The sequence below is a fragment of the Dendronephthya gigantea genome, unplaced genomic scaffold (genome assembly GCF_004324835.1).
Source record: "Dendronephthya gigantea isolate DGI-Jeju-01 unplaced genomic scaffold, DenGig_1.0 000000F, whole genome shotgun sequence".
Lineage (NCBI taxonomy): Eukaryota > Metazoa > Cnidaria > Anthozoa > Malacalcyonacea > Nephtheidae > Dendronephthya > Dendronephthya gigantea.
In genome coordinates, this window is record NW_021163010.1 from 1,735,349 (window position 1) to 1,756,622 (window position 21,274).

Below are 21,274 nucleotides of genomic sequence, written 5' to 3' on the forward strand. Positions count from 1 at the left end.
AGAAGCAATTACAATTGATATATATTTATAGAATATTGGTTGATTTTCTCCACACGCTATTTGGACGTATCAGGGGCAGGGTGTAGCAGCCTCTCCTCGGCGCAATACTGATCTCTCACGCACGTACAGAATTGAGCAAACATCTCGACAAGGTCCGATAAAGTCGTAAAGAAGATTAGCAACTAATCTGAGTTAACAGGCAACAATATGCTTTATACTATGATTCTGCAATTCGAGCTCCCCTGATGAGGAAAGCAATTTTACATAATTACTTTAGAGCGAATACTGCTAAATATTGATGTCTTTCTTGTAATATGCCAAAAAGAACATCCCAACAAAGCCAACGATAACACCGATGTTTTGTAAAAGGAATAACGTGATCTTGGATTGGTCACTTTGCTCGGTGACGTGCATCAGTTCTGGCAACTAAAACCATAATACATTTCCAAGCTATACTTTTTGTATTCATATAGATAGTAGTTCATTAGAAAATTAAACAATAATATATATTATGCTACACCTCGCTACGATACAGGCGGCTGTAGTGGCAAACCGGCTTTGGATCACACTAATTTGCAAAAGTCAGCTCAAACTACGCGGGGAGTGGGATATAAAGATTGAATCTTTGAAAGAAATTTCAATATTTGCGAAAGCACTCTATTGTCTATAGCACTCCAACATAGTTATTCATTCAGTACACTGATACAAAATTACCATGAAAAATGATACTGTATATATATGCATACCAAATTCCACAAATAGTTACTTTTACTGACCTTGTTTGTTAGTGCAATATAAAGGAAGAATCCTCCAGTGACACCAAGAATCCACAAATTGACATCTTCAATTTGTCCAATCAACTTACCAAATACCAGTCCCATAAAACAGAAACATGAAGAGACAAAGTTTGCAATAACAGCCTGACGTACACTCATTCCAGCAGACAGCAACACAACAAAATCACCTGAAATAGAAATAGAAGATTTGCGTAATTAATATTTTAAAAAAGGAACTTCGTATTTCAAAAGGTATTTGAATAAGTTATATCATATGCAAAAAAAAAGCCCGGATGGGTTCGAGGTTGCATCATATAGTATGTGATAACATTTTACTGACAGATCGATAGAAGCGCTAAAGAATTTTTACAGGCGGGTTGAATAATTTCTTAACTAATTCTATAGCTACGACCCCAGAATGGCGATATCAACTCTTCCTCGCGATCACCTTGAATACAGGCAAATATACCGTGAACGCACTAACCCAGTTCATGAGGAACTTCATGGCATAAAACAGCAATTGAAGTGCCAACTCCAGTAACAATACTATCACTGAATGCAACACCAATAGCAATGCCATCTGCAATATTATGCAATGTATCTCCGATGATAACTGTCCAAGCCATGGGTGCAATATGCTTCTCGTCATCGAAGTTTTCCTCCATGTCAAATTGATTGCCATTTGAGAATTTCGGTTCTGCTTCTTTCTCAGTCATCTAATTCATAAATCATAACGTTTATAAAGCCTTATGAATGGTATTATTAATGATATAAATGAATTATGATTATGAATGATATAATTAATGATTCAAATGTATTGTGATTATGAATGATATAATAATATAATAATCATTTCTAATTTCTATAATTTTTGAGAGTTTCTAATGGCGTAGACGCGCCAGGATGGAAATGCAAACCGGATCGTGTTTATTGAATAAATAAAGTGAATTACCAAGGAAGGAATAAATAAAATTGAATAAAGGCAGTGGCGTCTTGTCACCCCTTGTTTTGACACTTACGCCTGTATTCAAAAAGCTCACTCACACTCATACTCATTGAGTGTGACATATAAATTTCGTTAATGCTGATGAATGAGAAAGTTTTTTCTGAATAGATGAAAGATACAACGTAAATCACTGAAAATCAAGCCCTTACTCGGCAGGAAATACCGCTATTGAAACTTTATGAGAAGATTAAGATCTCCTACTCAATAAGTTTGAGTGTGAGTGAGCTTTTAGAATACAGGCGTTAGACTCTCCAAATTGAAAATTAACATAAAATATCTAATAACGGGTAAACCCGTATTCTTGCTCACCGCACCAATTGAAGCCCTTTTTCATATAAATTAATGCTTAGCTTAAGTTGATTTATGGCAGGTGTGTGTACTTTTGTTTCAGATATTTGCTGTAAAATATATACACAAATATATTTTCACAAGGAACGGCGGAGTACAGCATGTTGTGTGCATGTTTTGATAATATGTCGCACAATTCAATATTTTTTTAACATTCAGTTTATCTTTTATATGCAGGATGGATCAGTATATCTTAACCAACGTGATTTTCCTATGTATTTTCAACGCCATATTCACGTTAAGTGGAATATTTCTCAATTCTATGGTTATAATCAGCTTTTTGTCGTCGGCATTACTTCGAAAGAAAACGTGTTACTTTTTGGTTTTTGTTCTATCCTGTTATGATCTCGCTGTGTCTGGTTTTAATCATCCAATACTCATACTTCATTCTCTAGGATGGTTGAGGAAAGATTTTAACCAGTATCTTATTAAGCAACTCACGCCTTATATTCGATTATTTCTATATTCAAATTCATTCATTGCATTATTGGGGATGAATGTTGAACGTTACCTCGCTTTAACGTTTCCATTTTTTCACGCGAGAGCAGTGACGAAGCAAAGAATATTAACTGCTCTTTTATTAACTCAGTTCGGTTTTGTCATTCTAATAATTTTGGGATATTACGAACAGAGTGAGACATACGACTCTGTTTTAACAATTGTCTCATTATTATTTGTTACGGTGCTAATGTTGGTTTTGAACTACAAGTTGTTAAAAATCGCGAAAACAAAACAACGAAATGTAGTAGTTCCAGCTGGCGGGTCTAAAAATGCAAAAAGGTTCTTAACACAGGTAAAAAATACATCAGCGTGCATCCTCGCAGTTGGTTCGTTTTTGGTATGTTCTTTTCTGACGATTATCATGACTGGAATATCTTTAACATCGTTCTCAAGTTGCAGTCAGGAGGTAAAAATGGCTCTTTATTTCTGGGAAACAAGTCTGGTCACAAGTAACGCAACATTTAATTGCCTGATCTTCTTTTGGAAAAACAAGACATTACGGTGTGAGGGAAGAAAAGTTTTAAAACGTTTGTGTTTTTGATCCAGACTGACACACACAGAAGATACTCGAATGCAGATGCATATACGCTGGTGATTTACTGTAGCTACTATTGTGACACGCACTTTTTGTCAACAACAAAAGAGAGAGGTGATGATGAACAACATGATGATGACAACATGGTGTGATATAGCAAAGTAAACTTGTTATTTCTTTATTTTTAACATAGTCGAACATTTAACATGGTCGGGATTCTCACCTTATTAGCCACAACTATTGATGATAGATCCACCTTGTTTTGGTTCTTGTCGTCTGTTTTAGGAATCACGGTATTTTTCTCAATGTACTTCTTGTTCTTTGGTGTAATCTTTACGAAATAGATTTTTCAGAAGTAGTTTCAGTTTTTTGCTGCTTAAAATGGGTATAGGACGAAGAGGGGGTGAGGGGGTGTTTGGGGGGGTTAAACAAGACGATTTTATGGTTTGTGTAAAACCATTACCTCGACGGTATGCGTTTGTCTAAGAAGAAGATGAGCGGTAGTCTCAAATAAAAAGAATCCATAAATTCCACCAAGCATGGAAAAAAACCTCCAGTAATAATCCTTATCCTTTTCTGCATAGCTGAAACCAGTTGCCTAAAACAAAGATGATAATATTGTGACATTATTAAGCTATATTACAATTCAATTTTCAGTGAAAAAGCGACTTGTTCACTTATTCTCATCTCATTATGTTTTGTTTAAATTGCATTCGGCGCGAAAATGCGACGTTTAACCTGGCCTAGTGTTCTAGAGTGTTAAAATTTTAACAACAGGTGATTTCAATAATTTTCGTTTTCCATGCGGACTTTCTATATTGGGTATAGTATGGGTACAACATGCCGACATGAGAAAATTTCTTGGGCCTAGGTTATACGTCGCGTTTTGGTCGCGTCGAATGCAATTAAAACATAATAAAATGAGATGATAAAGCTCATTAAGCTCATTACCATCTCATTATCTATTGTTTGAATTGCATTCGACGCGACTAAAATGCAACGCTTAACCTGGGCCTAATTCGTTGGTTGGTAAAAACAATGAATTACAATAATCTATTGAAAACTGGAAGCGTTGTTTATTAAGCCCCTAAACAACTTCATTAATAAACAATTAGGATATTTGTTGTGAACACGACATCGAGTTAAGTTTATTTAAGCTTTATCTTTTTGGCGTGAGAGATTTGGCTTGTTTAAGAGAAAGAAAACTCACTGCGCGGGATAAGGTCGACAACAGAAACATTAAAGAAAACCTTAAAGAACATGTCTTCATATTGGGTACGTACTAATTGAATATAAATTGGACATATAATCAAATTTGCACTACTTGACGACATATTTTTACGAACAAACGTACCCGAGGCAAGAGATGAAACATTGAATCCCCAACCAAGGTCCCAATAGCCAGAGCAATCAAAAACACCAGAGACTTTCTGTAGAATGTTGTTCTCAACAATGGAATAATCATGAAAAGTGATATAAGACTGACTGCAGAGACGGCTGTTAGACCAAAACCCCACACTAAAATTAATATTCACAAAATTTGAATTAAAATCCATGCATGTTAGCTTTAACTATAGTTCATATATATTATGATGTTTAGCGATTTCATCTGTCAGTGTAACTTGCAACTGATATTGCGCTTTTAAAAATATCAAGAATAAACTTCTATCTCGTCTTTGGAACGAAACGGAAGCTTCTATTTTAACTGCTTCAATATGGGTGCAAATATGGCAATATAACCAGAGACTGAGCGGCGTGGCAACGTCTTCAAACGACTTCGAATCAAATGTGGTAAAACAACTTCCTAAAATAGACAAAAATACTTCTCGACGTTTCGGCCTAAGGGCCTCCGACGTGCTATCTCTCCAGACTCTCCTGATGAAAACCCTTATGTCGAAATTTCAGAAAGTGCATGTTTTTGTCTATTTTAGGTAGTTGTATATATTTACTACATTTGATGCGAACGTTGCGGGAATTTTTATCGAATTTTACCAAAATTTGGGCAATTTTTGCTTAAATAGATTTTGTGATAAATTGAATATTTGCAATTGTACTCGTAAGTCACGTCTCGTACTTTTTTCTCAAATCATTCGCCTGCCTCCCTCCCAAACAGTTCAAGGCTAGTACGTACGTCTATATGGTTAGCACCACTGTGATGTAATTATCATGCAGTAGAACCACTTATGTCAGTCAGTTTCAGCTCAGCAAACGTTGGCTGTAATTTTAATGCCATGGGTTTTTTGGATGTTGATTAAGACAACGGGGATAGAAGAATTAAATAAAACATGCAGTTAACGGTCATTCAAAGAGATATGTGGTGCTAATGGGGATGGTGTATGTACCATGAACTATTTACGACTCTGTGAGTGCGCAATTAAACTACGGCTGTGATTGATCAACATCTTCTGGAAAAGCAATTCGATCGAAACAATATTTTATACCTAACATATCATCTGGTTTCTTCCTGCTATCCTCCTTTTCATCAAGATCTTCATCATCAGTATCAGAATCACAAACGCCGCTTTCTATTTGATCAAGAAGAGCTACAGATAAACTCTCAAAACCTTCCCTCTTAAATCCATCATTTTCTTCTACATGATAGATCGAAAACAACTCCTCTGCAGAATAGCACTGAAATAGTTAAAGCAAAACATACTTAGTGGGGCACGAAGCTGGTTTACATGGATCTGTTATAATGTCAGGTTAGGTATGCAGGCCTGTATAGTGAAATAGCGTGTGGTGATTGGCCCATGTCTTTCAATCTCACACTCGGTATTTAAGTGGTTACTCAACTACTTTTTCCCACTCCTAATATCATCCAAATACCAAATTTTGTTGATCATTGTGGTTTCAGAATTGCAAGGATCATGAAAATGGTAAAAAGAAACTCTTATAGTTTTCACATCCATTAGATAATATACATATATACTGCATACCTTCTCATAAATATTTGTATCCATTGCAGTATCTGTGCTGCCCGCATCAGGTAGAGATGCCAACCTTGGTAGACGAGACCGATGAGGAGAACTTTCAACAATCTGCCTTTTTCTACGAGCTAATTTATCCTCTGGTGCTTTCATTGTTGTGCTAACTTTGTCGCTATTTTCCTCGTGTTTTCCAATTTTAAGATTTTTCATCAATTTTTGCACGTTTTCCTTGTTAATAATGTCATTTTTTGCGTACTCTTCAAATAAGTGGTTTACAAAGTATGAAGAGCAAGGGAGGGGATTTTGATATCGCACTTCAATACATTGTCGTTGGAGAAGTTTTGAGATGATAATCATGCTCAACTCAGGAATCATTGCTTTACCAATGTCTGCTTCGCCGGAGATGTTGAGTTCTTGTAAGAGATCGTTTGCAGAGAAACACTAAAAAAATTGCAAAAGGAAAAGGTCCTGTTGATGACACCTCACAACTAAAACCTTTTTAAGGCATAAGATTCATTTCAGATATAAATAACCGGATTTCGAATACTGCATGTCGCATGAAGTATATTTCTTTTGTTTAAAGGTACGCTTACAATTTTTCGTATGAATTCAGGTTCTATTTCTTTTTATACAATGTGAGCAATTTGATATGTTGTATATATTTGGTAGTTGCTTTATGATAGGCGAACGTAGCGGGAGTACAGCGGGAGTCATGTGCGAAAAATTCGGCCGGACCAATTAAACCTGTTATTGAGGAAAGCCAGGCATCTGAATACCAGGCATATCGGGCAAGGCTGAGAATATGTGCACACGGTAACGTTTTCGAGCGTTTTCATTTTCGTTTTCATGCCAAAACGGTTTGAAACACCGTCAATTTACAATAGAAGTTGAAGCTAACTTATAAGATAAAGCATATTTTTCCTTGGAACGTGTGGACAGAGCGTCAAAACAATAAAATGGACAAAAACGATTTTGAAAACGCTTGAAAACGACGCTCGTGTGCACATAGCCTGAGAATATTTAGATTTTTACTAGTTTTTGGTCGTATCTTTCGCAAAGAGGTAATCGCAAATTTCAGCAATAATTTTAGCCTAAAATAGTATAATAATATGACAGCGACGTTTACCATCCTACCTGTTGTTTATCCAGTTCATTTCCAACTGACTGATTCAGATCTTTTAAAATCTGATCCAAAATTTGTTCACATATTCCATTCTTGGAATAAATATTCTGCAATTCTTCATACAGATCAACTTTCTTCGTCAGTATTCTTGGAATGTCAGTTCTTGTCGAGAGTATGGAGTAGAGTAACATTGTCGACATCTCGGCGAATTCATGTTCGTTGATTGTAGTGTTTCGTTTTATATTGTAAATTTCGCGTAAGGATTCGACTGTGATACACTAAAAACAAAATATAGATAGATAAATAAATCTTTCTAAAGCGGTTTAAATCTTTCTAAATTTTGTATTGCTGCTATATAATGGACAAGTACATCATTTAAAAAGTGCACTGAAAAGTCAATTCTATATCATTTTATTCTATGGACTGTTTTGCATCAGGAGAACAATTTAAAATGTTTGCCGTTTCAAATTTTTAAAAGAGTTAATTAAATGCATGCGCGATGAAGACTCAACGCAACAAAAATCAGCGAATTAAAAAATTGCAATATGGCATTAAGCATTAGAACAGAACGGTGGGAAAACGTTTGAACCAGAGTTTGCACTCATAGAATGAAAGTTGGAGTTTGAACACATGCAAGTTTAAAACGACTTGAGATCGATTACGGTTGTACCATCATGAGCTGATATCATGACATGCAGACTGAGTGTAATTGCTAGTTTAGTCTTCTTTTTACCATGGTCACCTGACTCATAACAATCCACGGCGTCCTGAAGGATTCCTATTATCACATACCTAGTACCCGAGTTGCTAAACAACCTCCATCATACGATTAGCGAATATTGCTCCGACATGTGGGATTGCACAATACCTCCAATAAGGAATTTATATTATGGATATTGCACAAGTGGATAGCATTTTGCGAACTATATATTCAATAATTGAGGGTGAGCATGTCTATTGTAGGTTAAGAACACAAGCAGTACTTGGAATGTTTTTTGTTTGAACTTCAACTGTTTGGCATGCACGAGACATTGACATTGTAGTTAATCTACACTTTTTAGATTCGTAACATAACTTCTAGAAAACAGTTCTGGAACCGATTGTATAAAAAGGTGCAGTTAATCTTTCACTATAGTCAGTGACAAGATTGACAAATCAGAATCGTGAGATTTGACTCAAAATCAGAGTTTTATCACGGAGTTTTACAATGGAGATAGTTTAATTTATACAGCCACTGCCCCTGCATGCAGACTATTTGAATGGATAAGCTAAACATTCTAACACTGCCTTACTGCATGGGTCCCGCAAATAATCATGCACTTTGATTTTGATTTCGATGATTTATCGAACCTTTTCTAAACGACGTAAGAAAGGCGAAGGTGACTAGGAGACTCGAAGGGCCATACGAGGCATTCATCCCGCCATTCAATATACTATAACAAATGTGACACAGTCACAAAAAAACATAGCTACATATAACCGTGGATAGTTAAAAGACGTGATTTTATTATCCATGCATGATATAACTACATGCAATGGTGAATGAACGTATGCCACAAGGTTTCCATTAAATTCTTCTTGCTAAGACGGCTATTTCAAACAACATTGAAAGCAGTCAATGCAACTGCCGGCAATCGCTTGTTTGTAAGCATGAATCAAGCGTATAGACATGAATTCATTTTAACAATATAGACTGATAATTATAAAGGTTAAGATAAAGTGATTCACGTGCAAGTGAATGACAAGAAATAAAACTAGCCATTTGTAGGTACTTTCCGCGCATGGTCTGAATGAAAAAATGATTTGAAACCAATTAGTTTAAACATCACAACAAGAAGTATTATATATGAACGGAGCACAAAAATGAATGCCGACCAAATTGTAACTGATTTATATTTCGTTATTGGCTATAGCAGAATATAGGCTTAGACCGCTCGGTCTTGTCCATTATTATACAGGAGTGCTTTCAGTAATAGAGCTAGTGTGTCATGCAGTGCGTGGGTTAGGTCAAATTCATGAAATCCTATTCGCTTCTTTTCTGTACAATCCTACAGATTGTCTAAACTCTGAATTCATTCTATACCACAAATCATTGGGAAAAAAACAAAAGAATAACGCCCAGAATAACGACCGCGCTAGTATATAACAAGATTTTTTGGAAGTAAAGCGAAAATTTCCTATAACATACATTTTAAAAACCCAGCGTGATCAAACGAAAAATGGCATAACTGCAGCATTAATAGTGGTACTGTACAAAAAAGATGAACGCAAGAAAGCAATTATTTAGCGACTTGAAATTCTGTTTTGTTTTTGATATTGCGTTTACCTTATGATCGTGCCGAGAATGCCTTGAACAATCTTTCACTCCCAATTTCTGCAATACAGCATCCAGATTTTCCAACTTCATTCCATGTTCCAGTGCTAACGTTTTCAAAATTGTATTGTAAGTTGCGCCGTAGTCACTTTTCCTTCTGTCGAGTTTATGTTGATTACGAGATGTGGTATTGGGGTCAGTATGAGCTTTCGTTGTAGTAATTATAACCGTTGTAGGAGAGATTGTATAGTTGTTACTTTCCTGGTTATCGTTCCTGGATAGATGCGTTATATTACCATCAGTTGTCACATTTTCTCCATTGGAAGGAACTGCCTGAGTCTGAATTACAAAAAATAGGGAAAACACTACCAACAGAGACACAACATTGAGAAAGGCCATTGTCAAATAGGAATGTTCACAAGAAATCATTGCTTTAAATAATGATATTAACACCATAACATTCTACGTCCATAAAAGGAGAAGAAGCACATCTGGAGCAAAAACCAACAGAGTATATACTAAAATGCGATTGTTTACGTCACAATTATCATATGGTCCTATAATATGCGAATATCGATTGTTTGCGGTCATAAAACCAGATATTTTTCAGCCCACCACTCATCTAGGACATGTTGACTTTTTTATTCTTTCGTGAGTGAGTGAATCGTTGCGATTATAAAAGGATCATAAGCAGTATTTGAAAGAATGTAGGCCTTTTTTGAGCACCTAGTATGGCATTATCCATTGCAAACAGTCAGACTTTTACAATAACAGAAAATTGAAGAGAGAATCTAACGTTTGTGCAACTATAAACTCTATTGACATATCAACATCCTTGTATTTGCAGCGAAGTCGTTGGAAGAGGTCATGATCACGCGCACCGACGAAAGTGAATTTTCATGTCAGTTTCATCCTCGTGCTCGGTTTTCTCACAAACGATCTTCACCCATGCATATATTTCACACTATGTATCGTATAACTATTTTATTTCTCTATACTATAATAGATATTCTATTTACAAGAAAACCTCACTTCAATCTTCTTCAAGTGAGTGTGAGCAAACTTATGCCTCGCCCTCGACCATAACGAATATTTATCCGTCATTTTTTTTACAAAGGCACATATTTCATTGTGAACTGAATTGACACGGGGAAGTCCCTGGCAAGAACGTCCATATAATCTCAAATGAATTCTGCATGCCATATTCAGTCTTACATGTTGTTAACAGTTTCCAAAAAATGTCGAGACATGCACCTTGATATGGGATTTTGTAAATGACGGTGAATTTCCTGTATCATACTAGTCAGTTTAATTTCATGCAAAATTATTTTATCCATAAAAGGTCATGATCCAGAACATAAAAAATAATGTTGTAAAAATGTTTGCCAGCGGGTCCATGCATGCAAGCTGCACGTTTTTAAATTAAATGTAAAGTTAGAAATGAAGTGGCATGACGAAGGATATTGGTAGCCATAGTAATGAGACTTTGTTTGAAGTACATTTCAAGTGTATATCAAGGTCTAACTTAAAAAGTTGATTTTATATTCCTCTATATATAATATACTATTATTGTCATCGTCAAATACATGTTTCTTCTTAACAATTTTCAGCAGCGGAGTTTTGCTATGCATGATTTGTAACTTTTTTTGCCCAAAGCTAAACTCCCAGAGCAGCTATGGTGTTATAATATAGACTATATTGAAAAGTTACCACCAGAAATATACAAAGCGATTTACATATATTTTAGGTGTTCAACTAACATATACGAATATTGCGAACACTCTTATCGCAGGACCCCCCATAGCATGCACACTCGAAATATGAAATAAGTTTTATTTTTAAACAAAAAGCTGGAAACCATATCGGAAAGCATTGTTACGTCAATCATTCAACAACGCATGATATTTAAATACTGGTTGAAATAGAAACACCATGCGAAGGATGATGGCTCTCGGGCGCGGAGGGTGGGATTTTCTACTTCGGCAGGAGAACTCGCAGGAAAATCCGCTCCGCTTGCAAACTTTAGGGAAAGGGTCTTTTTCGACATGAAATATATGAATGATTAAATAAGGGAAGAGACTGAAAGTGTTAAATCTGTTGGGTTAAGAATGGTCTTCATATTAAAATAATTCATTATTTAAGATAAACATTTTAATTCTTAAACAGAATTGATGAACGTGATATAACACAAGGTATAGGTATTAGTTCATCTGCCAACCGATTTTTTGGCAGAACCATTGACAAGCTCAAATTACTCATATTTTTCCTGATCTCGTACAAGGTAATACAGTAAAAATCAAGCACTAGTACATGAATAAACAAAAAATATGTTACATTTTTCCGATATCATTTAATACATCAGTAAAAGAACTATAATTTTGACTTCATGTGACTCATTAAACTTTCCAGTTTCATAGCTTTCATCATATCTCCTTTTATTTTGAGTTTTCCTTGCATGAACGCCGCCGTAGGTTTCAGTTTTCCAGTAAACATTCCCACAAAATTTTCTTTGTCGAGAGAAAAGGTCACGTCAGCAGTTGAAGCTGGATCACCTTGACCAGCATCTCCTACAACACAATATAAAGAAAATTATCTTAACAGTCCAGAACATTATGAACATACAAGCTGAAGTCCGTCCGTTCGTCCATCCGTCCATCTTTAGCTTGGGTCCGACACTTGCATTTGCCTTATTTCACAAAAGCCTTATTTATTAATTTCCTTAGCTTCCTTGACACTAATATAAACTAATGTTACGGAATTTATTGTAATTATCTTCTCTGCTTTAACTCTGGTAAAAGTAGTAAATTAATTGGATTGGATTGAACGGAAGAGAAAATTATCGATGTATCCAGATAGAACGTATTTCGAAAAACAGTATCTCGTTGACCCAATGAAACGACTGTTAGAATAACTGCATGGTGCTAGCAAAATAATCTCGAGTTGACCACGCAGTGATCATGCAGATGTAATTTTACCCATTTAAATTTGTCATCAAGTGCGCTCAAAATAATTTTTTGAACCATTTAAGATTAATTATTACCTGAACCAGTCTTGAGATCCAGGTACCAAACCCCGTGATCATTGATATTGAACTGATACATAGCTTGGGTACTAGAAACAGCATCTTCACTGCAAAATCCTTTAATTTTTACAAACAGCGAATGTAATTCATCATTTCCTCCTTGCTGAACGATCTTTTTCTGTTTAAATCTATCAATATCTTCCGCAGTCACGTCTTCCGCATCCAGGAAAAAGTCTGGAAGCAAATCAGCCCCTGAAAGAAGAGCATGCTGAAACTCAACACAACTTCAAGGAAAATATAGAAAGCAATACGATCTTCCTTTGGAACTTTCGGAATTCAATCATTTTGATCCCAACTAATTGAAAAATATACTCCAATACTGTGTATATTGGAACCTTACGTAATTTTGTGATATATAGTCACATTCTTATAATTTCTCATGCTAATTTGATTAACTTAGTGTCCTTATAATTCTTAAAATTACTGAGAAAACGACATCACAGTCAATACCGATCAGAAAATTATTTTCTAAGATGATTTGGAAGAGAAAACGATTACGTAATATTTGTACCTGGGACACATGCATACTGTTCAAACTCTTTTACTCCAACTTCGCGTAAAACATCTTCATCAATCAAGAACTCTCCTGTCCTTGATTTACTATCTCTTGTTAATATGACATAAGCAGCATCACTCATTATTTCTACCTTACGACAATGTTTTAATGTCTCACCACCACCAAGCATCTCCATTGCAGCTGTCTCGATTGCTAAAATTTAGTTTAGAATTAAAGGTATTATGCTGATGAAAGATGAAAATCTAGTTCTTGCTTGACAACCCATTCACCTGTTTTAGGCCATAATGCATTTACAGCAATACCATCATCTTTAAATTCTTCTGCCATGCCCAAGACACACATGGACATACCATATTTAGCCATTGTATATGCTAAATTTGAAGAAAATGACTATGGAATTGACAATTATTTTACCTAGCATCTTTAACAAATTGAAATTTATTTCCTTACCAACATGGCCTTTGAACCACATAGGATTCATGTTGAGTGGTGGACTTATGTTGAGAATATGTGGATTTTTTGCCTGCTTTAAATATGGGATACATGCTTGGGAACTATATAATCAGAGCAAAAATATAGTTTTTAACATAAACTTCAATTGGATTGCAGTGCAGCTGATATGGTGGTAGTAAAATTACTATACTGGTAGCTAGAGGGCTCTAGCTACCCTAAGCAGATTACAAGCACCTACAGATTAATAAAGTATTCAATCCACACCCTTAAAAAACTTAACTTTATTAATGTTTAAATTCAAAATATTTACCATAAGAATGTTCCTCTAGCATTGACATTATTCATTAAATCATATCTAGAATATTTCAAAGAGCTGAAATGAGTTCACTGGTTGATAAATAAAGTTTATGATAGCATGCCTGCAGCATGACAAGTTTTCAGTCATAATCAAACAGCTATATAATTAGTGTAATGGGAAATTAACCGTGATTAACCTTTTCATTGGTGTAACTAAAGTACCAGTTAGACTGATGGCACTAGCATTGTTTACAAGAACATCAATTCCACCAAATTTTTCCACAGCACTTTCTACAGCAGTCTTCACAGCTGACTCATCTCGGATATCAACCACACATGGCAAGCACTGTCCACCAGCTTCCTCAACTGCACAAAGAAATGAAAACACAGAGTTATAGTTTGCAGTTTAAATTGTCAACTAACTTGAACATTTGTAGAAAAGGAAAAGTATACACAATGATGTGTAGCTGCCATTCCTCATATATTATTACACCTATATAACCAAGCTGCAGACAAACTAGGGATAAGAATTATGATTACCTTCCTTTGCCGCAGTGTAAATAGTTCCAGGAAGTTTAGGATGTGCTTGTGCAGTTTTTGCTGCTATTACAATATTCGCTCCATCTTTCGCCGCTTTCAAAGCAATTGCTTTACCAATGCCACGACTTGCTCCACTGATGAAGATTGTTTTTCCAGCAAGTTTACTAATACATGCAAGTGGATAATGTTCTAGTGGTAAGCTGTATAGAAATTTATTTTTCATGCCACCTTATGTGGACCAGCAAGGGCAGGAAATAAGTTTAAAAATAAACGTTATTCGTCTTTATCTCCATTTTTTGACTCACCGATGAGAGGGGTGTTTCACCTCCTACACCGCATTATTACCCCCTCGGCCCTCCCTTCTCTATTAAACACTGGTGTGTTTTATAATAACACGTCAATAACAATAACGTTATGAATTTATATAATTTCCTGTATGTATGAAACATTTTTAGAATATAAAACGCAAGTAATGCTTAACTTACCCGGTATTGAGCATGGTTGTAAAATTATCAGAGAAATGAGCTTACAGCGAGAAAAACGATGGTTATATAATATGGAAGCAAAGGTCAATGAAGTCTTGTTCCCGGCGAAAATAACATAGAGAAAAGTTCCGGGTTTTTCGATCCCTGGGGGTGGTAACTTCATCGTAGATTGCGTGGATAATTCAGTGTGAAAAGGGATGGTAGTATCCAGAGGTGGGTAAATGTGGATATATTTTTTTGGCGGGAAGAAATCGAAGAATATGATTCATTTCGATTTGTTTGTTGTGGTGTAGTTGAGATGGAAAATGGAAGGAAATGTTGTATCTTCGAGTACGCCTGCAACATTTAGCACGAGTGATAAACATAAATTATACTGTGATCGATGGAGCGATGATCTTTGCTCGAACATAACCTACACTAAACCTTGGTATCGAGCGGAGATAAAGAAACTAAGGGCTGAAGTATCCAAGTTGGATGAAGCTTTGAAGGAGGACAAACAGTCATTTTCAACCCTTCATCTTAATGACATTCTTGCTAAATTGGTAAGGAAAGTTTCAAAGGAAAAACGAGCTTCATTCGAAGAACTTGATATCAAAGGAAAATTGAACGGAGATGGGGAAATAGACATTAAACGTTTAGAAAAGTTCACAGGATTGTATGTTCATGACATTTCTTTGGAAGTTGAAGAGGAAAAAGGAGACGTTTGTGTGAGAAGACATAGTGTTCATGGAAGCTGTCGTGGCATTGAGTTTGAAACTACATTTTTGGTGAAAGAAAACATCGTGCAAGATGATAGACGTGATGCTTCATCAGGTATTTTATTATGATTTTATGTTTTATACAACAATGATTATTGACTTGGATGGGCGAGTTAATGCCAAGTTTATATTATCTTACCTAGCTAGGTCAAAAACATATTAGCAATCAAATGTTTTTTTTTTATTGCATAAAGATTGGGAGCAAAAAAACTAAGTGAATGCTTTTTGAAATATATTTTTCTAGATAATCTGAATTGCTGTTTGAATCTGCCTCAAGTAGTTACCCTGGATGTTGAGATTAAAAATGAGACTTCCAATTTGAATATGAAAGATTTCTTAAAATATGTCCAGGAAGAGAAACAGCTTCAACAATTTTTTGTCACTCTGCAGAACTATGCAAAATGGAAACGGGATCGTTTAAAGACATTCAGTCATTTTCAAAATAGATACCCTGAAATAGCTACCTACAATCCCTTACGAGATGATTCTGTCATGACTGTTTGTAATCAAGAACATCCAGGGCTTCGAATGAATGTTGTTTGGAAAATTCTAGTATCACAGAGAGGAGATGTTAAACCCTATTTTGACCTGCAGTCTTGCATCCTTTCTGAACAACTCGACAACAAAGATATTTTTAAAAGGATGCGTTCAAAATTTCTGCATTTGTTGAAAAATCTTGGAATTGAAAAATCAATAGAAGCAGTTCTACTTATTGTAGCAAAATAAGTCCATAAAATCTATAAAAGTTATGGATGTAAAACTGATAATATATTTAGCACTGTATATTTAGTTTTAAACTTTGTAATTGTATAGTATAGCATATGTTTTTATTCAACTTATAATCATAGTATTTTGAGAACATATGGGGGATTTATGTAAAGATCTACTGCCCTTAACATAAAAATTTTAAAATCTGCCAAAACAACTGTATATCAAATATAATTGTCAAGGAAGTAAGACATTATCTTTAAAATAGTGATTACAAATTTTACTTCCCTGACAAATATAACTGATATACAGTGTTTATTAGGTTTTTTAAATTCTTATGTTGTCAAGGGCAGTATTATTTAAACCAGTTCAATTACAGCACATTAGGACAGTGACCTTAGAAAGGAAGATGTGGCAACCAGTGGGGGTGATGCCACAAACCCCTCGACTGTTTGCCCTCAAATATCTCCATACAATTCTTTTCCTGAAAAAAGTTTGTCACAAATTGCAATCATGTAGTAAAAAGTTCAATGAAAGACTTATTAAGTGGTGTAGTATATGTGACACTATAATCGAGTTTACATAAAGTTCCACGTTGTGCTTTTAATTTATTCTGAAATTTAACTTCAAAATTAACATTATAGCAAAGTCACAGAGAAGAGATGGAGTACATCTCTCCTCTGTGGCAAAGTAGACAGTTATAACGTAGTAATTGTCGTTTTTCATAAAAAGTCCTTTTCTACCCTAAGCCATACGTAAGAAAGGTGGCAATAAAAAGTTTTGTGATTTTGCCATCTCCATTACTTATTATTTCACGGGAGGCCATATCTTCTTGACATCATCATGTTTAGATTCCGGTATCCATCCTAAATATGCCTTCAACAAATAATCTTTCTCTTTCTTCCACATTGCTAGTAAACTAGCCCTACAATCAACATCGTTGTTCACAAGTTCTCTCAATAGAGCTTCGGTTCGAGGTTGTAACTTTGACCAAGTCTTGACCATAGTCGAGGGCAATGCTAAGAGATTTTGACTGAAAGTAGCTAACTTTGAAACGACATGACCTTCCAGGAGAAAACGAGCGAACCATTTATACCTCTCCGAACATTTTTGATACTCTAACTCCTGTGCAGGCAAACACCAAACTCTAGCTCCAAATGAGACATTCATGTGACATTTCACAATTCCTTCATCCTGGTCATATCTCGGACTAGGGTCTTTCAAAGGTTTGGAAAAGGTGCAATGTTGGGGAATTAACAAAGCGAACCATTCTGGTTCAACGACAGCTACACCTGCATGAAACGTATAAAGTCTTTTTTAGAAAATATTATATATTTCCTATATAAGAACACTTTAAAAATTCTGAATCCACGCGAGTCTGAAACAAATGCGGACAACAACTCGTTGCCCTCAGAATTAAAGGTGTTGTCACGTTTGGAGAAATTATGAAATTTATCAAATGCGGCTTTATTATTTAGTCGTTTTTAACAGAAGATATAGCTACTACGGCACTAGCATTTTGGTGTTGCTGACTGAAAACACTAATTTAAAGAAAAAGATTAAATGGTCAGACGGCCACGGCACAGAAAGAAGAGAAACGAGAACATTTTGTATTCCCTTATATCAACTCTGTAAATTTATAGGTCGTGACAAAATTGGTGGATAAAGCATGTTTTTGATTAGTAAATTGAAATATTGGACTTAATAAGGGTAAATAAAGTATACACTTAAAAAGGCAGACTTTACATACTTATGAAGGTCTATAAAAGAGAAATCTGTAAATTTCTTACCTTTTACATAAAGCTTAGTTGTTTCTATTATTTCTTGAAACAAAATAAATTCTGGTAAAATAGTGAATAAGGCAGAGGTTGGGTGGATGAATACAGGTTCTTCAGTCAAATGACACTCGTAGCCATTCTTTATTCCTTGTTCAGCACATCGTTCAGATGACATACGGCGGGCAACATTCTCGCCAAAACAGGACAAAATGATCTGTCTTAATATCTTCGTCTGGGATGGTGATGGTGGTTTCATCTTGGGATCAACACACAGCTTGGCATCTGGATTCACTCCATTGACCGCATTCGTTAACTGGACTCTTAGTTTGCGTACTTCGAGCATGGCTTTGTGTCGTAGACCACTGGACTGACAAAACTTTGCAGAACAACCAGAAAACTCTGCAGCGCCAACTGCACGTAACATAACCATGAAATCACCAAGTAACTGTGATACTCCGTCACCTGCCCATCTTCGTCTAAGCTTTGTAATGTTACTTAGTCTCTCATTTCTGTCTTCACCTTCGTAGGGACCAGATGAAAATATCTCATGCACAGTGAGCGCAGCCACGATGACAATGACGAACTCCAGACATTGATTCTGGTGTCCCAAGCAAAGCATCTTCGCATAACGTGGGGATACAGGAAATTTCGTCATGGTTCGACCAAGAGATGTGATGACTGAAGTAAGAACACCTTTCCTCGTCTTCTTTGGTGTTAATGCTCCAAGGTTGATAAGCAACTTCTCAGCTGTTTGAAGAACGTTGCTCTCTGGTGGTGTAGGAAAGGGAAAGTTGGCAACTTTATCAATGTTGATCGCTTTCATTTGCAAAACAAGATCATCAACGGGTCTTCTTAGGATATCAGGTTGTGTGAACTCTTCAAAATCGTTATTGAATACAGCAGACGAATACAGGCGATAACAATGTCCAGGGCCAATCCGGCCTGCTCTCCCAGCTCTTTGATTGGCAGATGCTTTAGATGTCCAAGTTATCCTGAAAGATGATACTCCTGTTGTTTTGTCATAGTATCTTCTCTTCACCATTCCTGCATCAACAACATATTTCATGTTTGGAATAGTAAGTGAGGTTTCAGCAACATTTGTGGCAACAACACAATACCTCACACCTTCAGGAGGAGATTCAAACACTTTTCTTTGCTTTTCATTGGATAGTAATGAATACAAAGGTAAAACATACATTGGTGATAACTCTTTATCATCAAAACTTGGAGAACCAAGTTCTTCCTCAGACTCACTTAGTGAACTATTATCAACTAGTGATTCTTCAGCATCTTCATCTTCCATCTCTCTGTCAATCACTATGGTCTTGTTAGACATGGAGTAATTGTCCAGGTTGATTCCAACTTTCTTATCATTTGTTTTCACCTGCGCTGAAGATACTGCCAAGTTCTTCTTGAAAGGAAAGCGGTTCTGTAATTTCCTACACAAGGAATGGATTTCATTTTGTCCTGTGAGAAATACAAGGATACCACCATTGGGAAGTGTCTTATGAATTTTAACAACCTTACGGAAAGCCTCATTCACATAATCAGTTGGTGTTCGCTTACTGAAATGAATGGTCACAGGAAACTGCCGAGCTTCAACTTTGACTACAGGTGGGGTAGGACTAAACAAGTTCATGTTGTTGGTGAAGTCATCTACTCTAAGTGTTGCGGACATTATGATGAGTTTTAAAATGTTCCCATGTTTCTTTCTTAGGAGAACAATCCTTGACAATAAACCAATAAGAATATCAGTGTAGACACTTCTTTCATGAGCTTCATCGATGACAATGACAGAATAATTTGAGAGTAGAAAGTCTTTCTCCACTTCTCTCAAGAGCACACCATCAGTCATGAACTTCACACATGTTTCTGATGTTGTGTTACCTTCATATCGAATTTGGTATGAAACTTTACTTTTTGGTAATGACATTTCAAATGCTACTCTCTCCGACATATTAACAGCAGCAACTCTTCTTGGTTCAGTGATGCCAATTGTTCCCTTGTGAGTGTAACCAGCCTCATACAGGAATTGAGGGACCTGTGTTGTTTTTCCACTACCTGTCTCACCAACCAAAAGAATAATTTCATTTTCTTTAATAGCTTCCATAACTGCCTGTTCTTCCCCCAGAATAGGTAGTTGTAGCCGAGCTGTTTGTATGTCTGGATCACGGTTAACTTCAACAAAGACTGTTGGTGTTGCTTTTATTGCATCTTCCTTCAAAATATTTGCTATTGTAGATTTTTGCAATGTGCTCTCTGTACTTTCTGCAGACATTTCTCTTTTTAATGATGCTGATTGTTCATTGGCTTCTTTCACTTTGCATGAAGTGTTGCTTGAAGAGTTCTTCTTATTACTTTCATTTTCAACAACTTTCACCTTTTCGTCTTTCTTTTCTTCCATTTCATCTTTCTGTCCACGTTCTTTATCTGGTATTCTACCATCATTATCATCTTGATCATCATCATCATCATCATCGTCATCACTTTCTTCAGAGCAATCTTCCACTTCAACACCCTTTATTACTTCTATTTTTTTCATTTTCATTCTCAGTCTTTCTTTCTTTCCTTTCTTTCTTCCTCTTTTTACTAAAGACTGTATTTCATGATCTTGATCTTCACCTGATAATCCTCTTTTCAACTCACTTTTATTTACTTGCCCCATTCTACTTACTGAGTTATATTGGGAGATCTCAAGCTCACTAACCGAGGACTGTGCCAAAAGATTCAAAACATCAGCCCGCTTTGATTTTTTCTTTTTTGATTCAACAATTTTTTCCAGGCGTTTTCTTGCCTTTTTACTCAGACGTTTTCTCTCTGTTGGTGGATGCAGATCCCTTCTTCCCTTATTTGATTTCTTGGATGGCAAAGCCAAAGTATTACTGCCGGTTAGCGCTGTTCCATAAACACGATCATCTTCATTGCCTGCGGAAGCAGCGGAACCCTGTACATAATCCAAATTGTTTGCCTGGTTTTTAAGTCCTCTTTCACTACTATTATCTTCACCTATGCGTGCCTTCCAGTTGTGGCGTTTACGCAGTCGTCCCATGTTTCAAACCTGCACTTTACAAGCCATAAAAACACATGTTGCGTCGGTCAGCCATGTTGCAATGTTGGTATGTACAA

At 36.0% G+C, this 21,274-nt stretch overlaps 4 protein-coding genes across 4 annotated transcripts; 1 reads left to right on the forward strand and 3 right to left on the reverse strand.

The window, feature by feature from the left end:
- On the reverse strand, positions 1-9,918 carry LOC114518763 (zinc transporter ZIP14-like). Its single transcript, XM_028538756.1, has 10 exons — positions 9,543-9,918; positions 7,228-7,494; positions 6,103-6,534; positions 5,608-5,797; positions 4,521-4,684; positions 3,630-3,764; positions 3,390-3,497; positions 1,261-1,492; positions 777-964; positions 1-426 (listed from the first exon to the last, which is right to left on the reverse strand). Exons 1-10 carry the CDS (start codon positions 9,621-9,623, stop codon positions 289-291), a joined length of 1,935 nt encoding a protein of 644 aa, XP_028394557.1. The 5' UTR covers positions 9,624-9,918; the 3' UTR covers positions 1-288.
- Positions 9,919-11,841: 1,923 nt separating this feature from the next.
- LOC114516442 (hydroxysteroid dehydrogenase-like protein 2) lies at positions 11,842-15,005 on the reverse strand. Its single transcript, XM_028535924.1, has 9 exons — positions 14,905-15,005; positions 14,420-14,583; positions 14,077-14,245; positions 13,893-13,937; positions 13,580-13,683; positions 13,399-13,500; positions 13,124-13,321; positions 12,571-12,804; positions 11,842-12,097 (listed from the first exon to the last, which is right to left on the reverse strand). The coding sequence occupies exons 1-9, from the start codon at positions 14,916-14,918 to the stop codon at positions 11,901-11,903; spliced, it is 1,227 nt and encodes a 408-aa protein (XP_028391725.1). The 5' UTR covers positions 14,919-15,005; the 3' UTR covers positions 11,842-11,900.
- A 163-nt stretch (positions 15,006-15,168) lies between these two features.
- Positions 15,169-16,743, forward strand: LOC114517661 (centromere protein P-like). Its single transcript, XM_028537449.1, has 2 exons — positions 15,169-15,717; positions 15,907-16,743. The coding sequence occupies exons 1-2, from the start codon at positions 15,210-15,212 to the stop codon at positions 16,386-16,388; spliced, it is 990 nt and encodes a 329-aa protein (XP_028393250.1). The 5' UTR covers positions 15,169-15,209; the 3' UTR covers positions 16,389-16,743.
- Positions 16,744-16,941: 198 nt separating this feature from the next.
- LOC114517672 (probable ATP-dependent RNA helicase DHX37) lies at positions 16,942-21,244 on the reverse strand. Its single transcript, XM_028537460.1, has 2 exons — positions 18,161-21,244; positions 16,942-17,662 (listed from the first exon to the last, which is right to left on the reverse strand). The coding sequence occupies exons 1-2, from the start codon at positions 21,195-21,197 to the stop codon at positions 17,178-17,180; spliced, it is 3,522 nt and encodes a 1,173-aa protein (XP_028393261.1). The 5' UTR covers positions 21,198-21,244; the 3' UTR covers positions 16,942-17,177.
- Positions 21,245-21,274: the final 30 nt, after the last annotated feature.

What these genes read in the sequence shown, in the direction of transcription:
- LOC114517661 (XM_028537449.1), top strand. Translation starts at nt 15,210, where the DNA reads ATGGAAGGAAATGTTGTATCTTCGAGTACGCCTGCAACATTTAGCACG. An exon ending in TAGACGTGATGCTTCATCAG is followed by an intron (nt 15,718 to 15,906) that starts GTATTTTATTAT and finishes ATATTTTTCTAG; the next exon opens with ATAATCTGAATTGCTGTTTG.
- LOC114517672 (XM_028537460.1), bottom strand. Translation starts at nt 21,197, where the DNA reads ATGGGACGACTGCGTAAACGCCACAACTGGAAGGCACGCATAGGTGAA. An exon ending in AACTAAGCTTTATGTAAAAG is followed by an intron (nt 17,663 to 18,160) that starts GTAAGAAATTTA and finishes CGTTTCATGCAG; the next exon opens with GTGTAGCTGTCGTTGAACCA.
- LOC114516442 (XM_028535924.1), bottom strand. An exon ending in GTGGTTCAAAGGCCATGTTG is followed by an intron (nt 13,501 to 13,579) that starts GTAAGGAAATAA and finishes CTTCAAATTTAG; the next exon opens with CATATACAATGGCTAAATAT. An exon ending in GGATCTCAAGACTGGTTCAG is followed by an intron (nt 12,098 to 12,570) that starts GTAATAATTAAT and finishes ATTGTGTTGTAG; the next exon opens with GAGATGCTGGTCAAGGTGAT.
- LOC114518763 (XM_028538756.1), bottom strand. Translation starts at nt 9,623, where the DNA reads ATGAAGTTGGAAAATCTGGATGCTGTATTGCAGAAATTGGGAGTGAAA. An exon ending in CAATAGTTGTGGCTAATAAG is followed by an intron (nt 1,493 to 3,389) that starts GTGAGAATCCCG and finishes TTTATGAATTAG; the next exon opens with ATGACTGAGAAAGAAGCAGA. An exon ending in ATATTGCACTAACAAACAAG is followed by an intron (nt 427 to 776) that starts GTCAGTAAAAGT and finishes TTATGGTTTTAG; the next exon opens with TTGCCAGAACTGATGCACGT.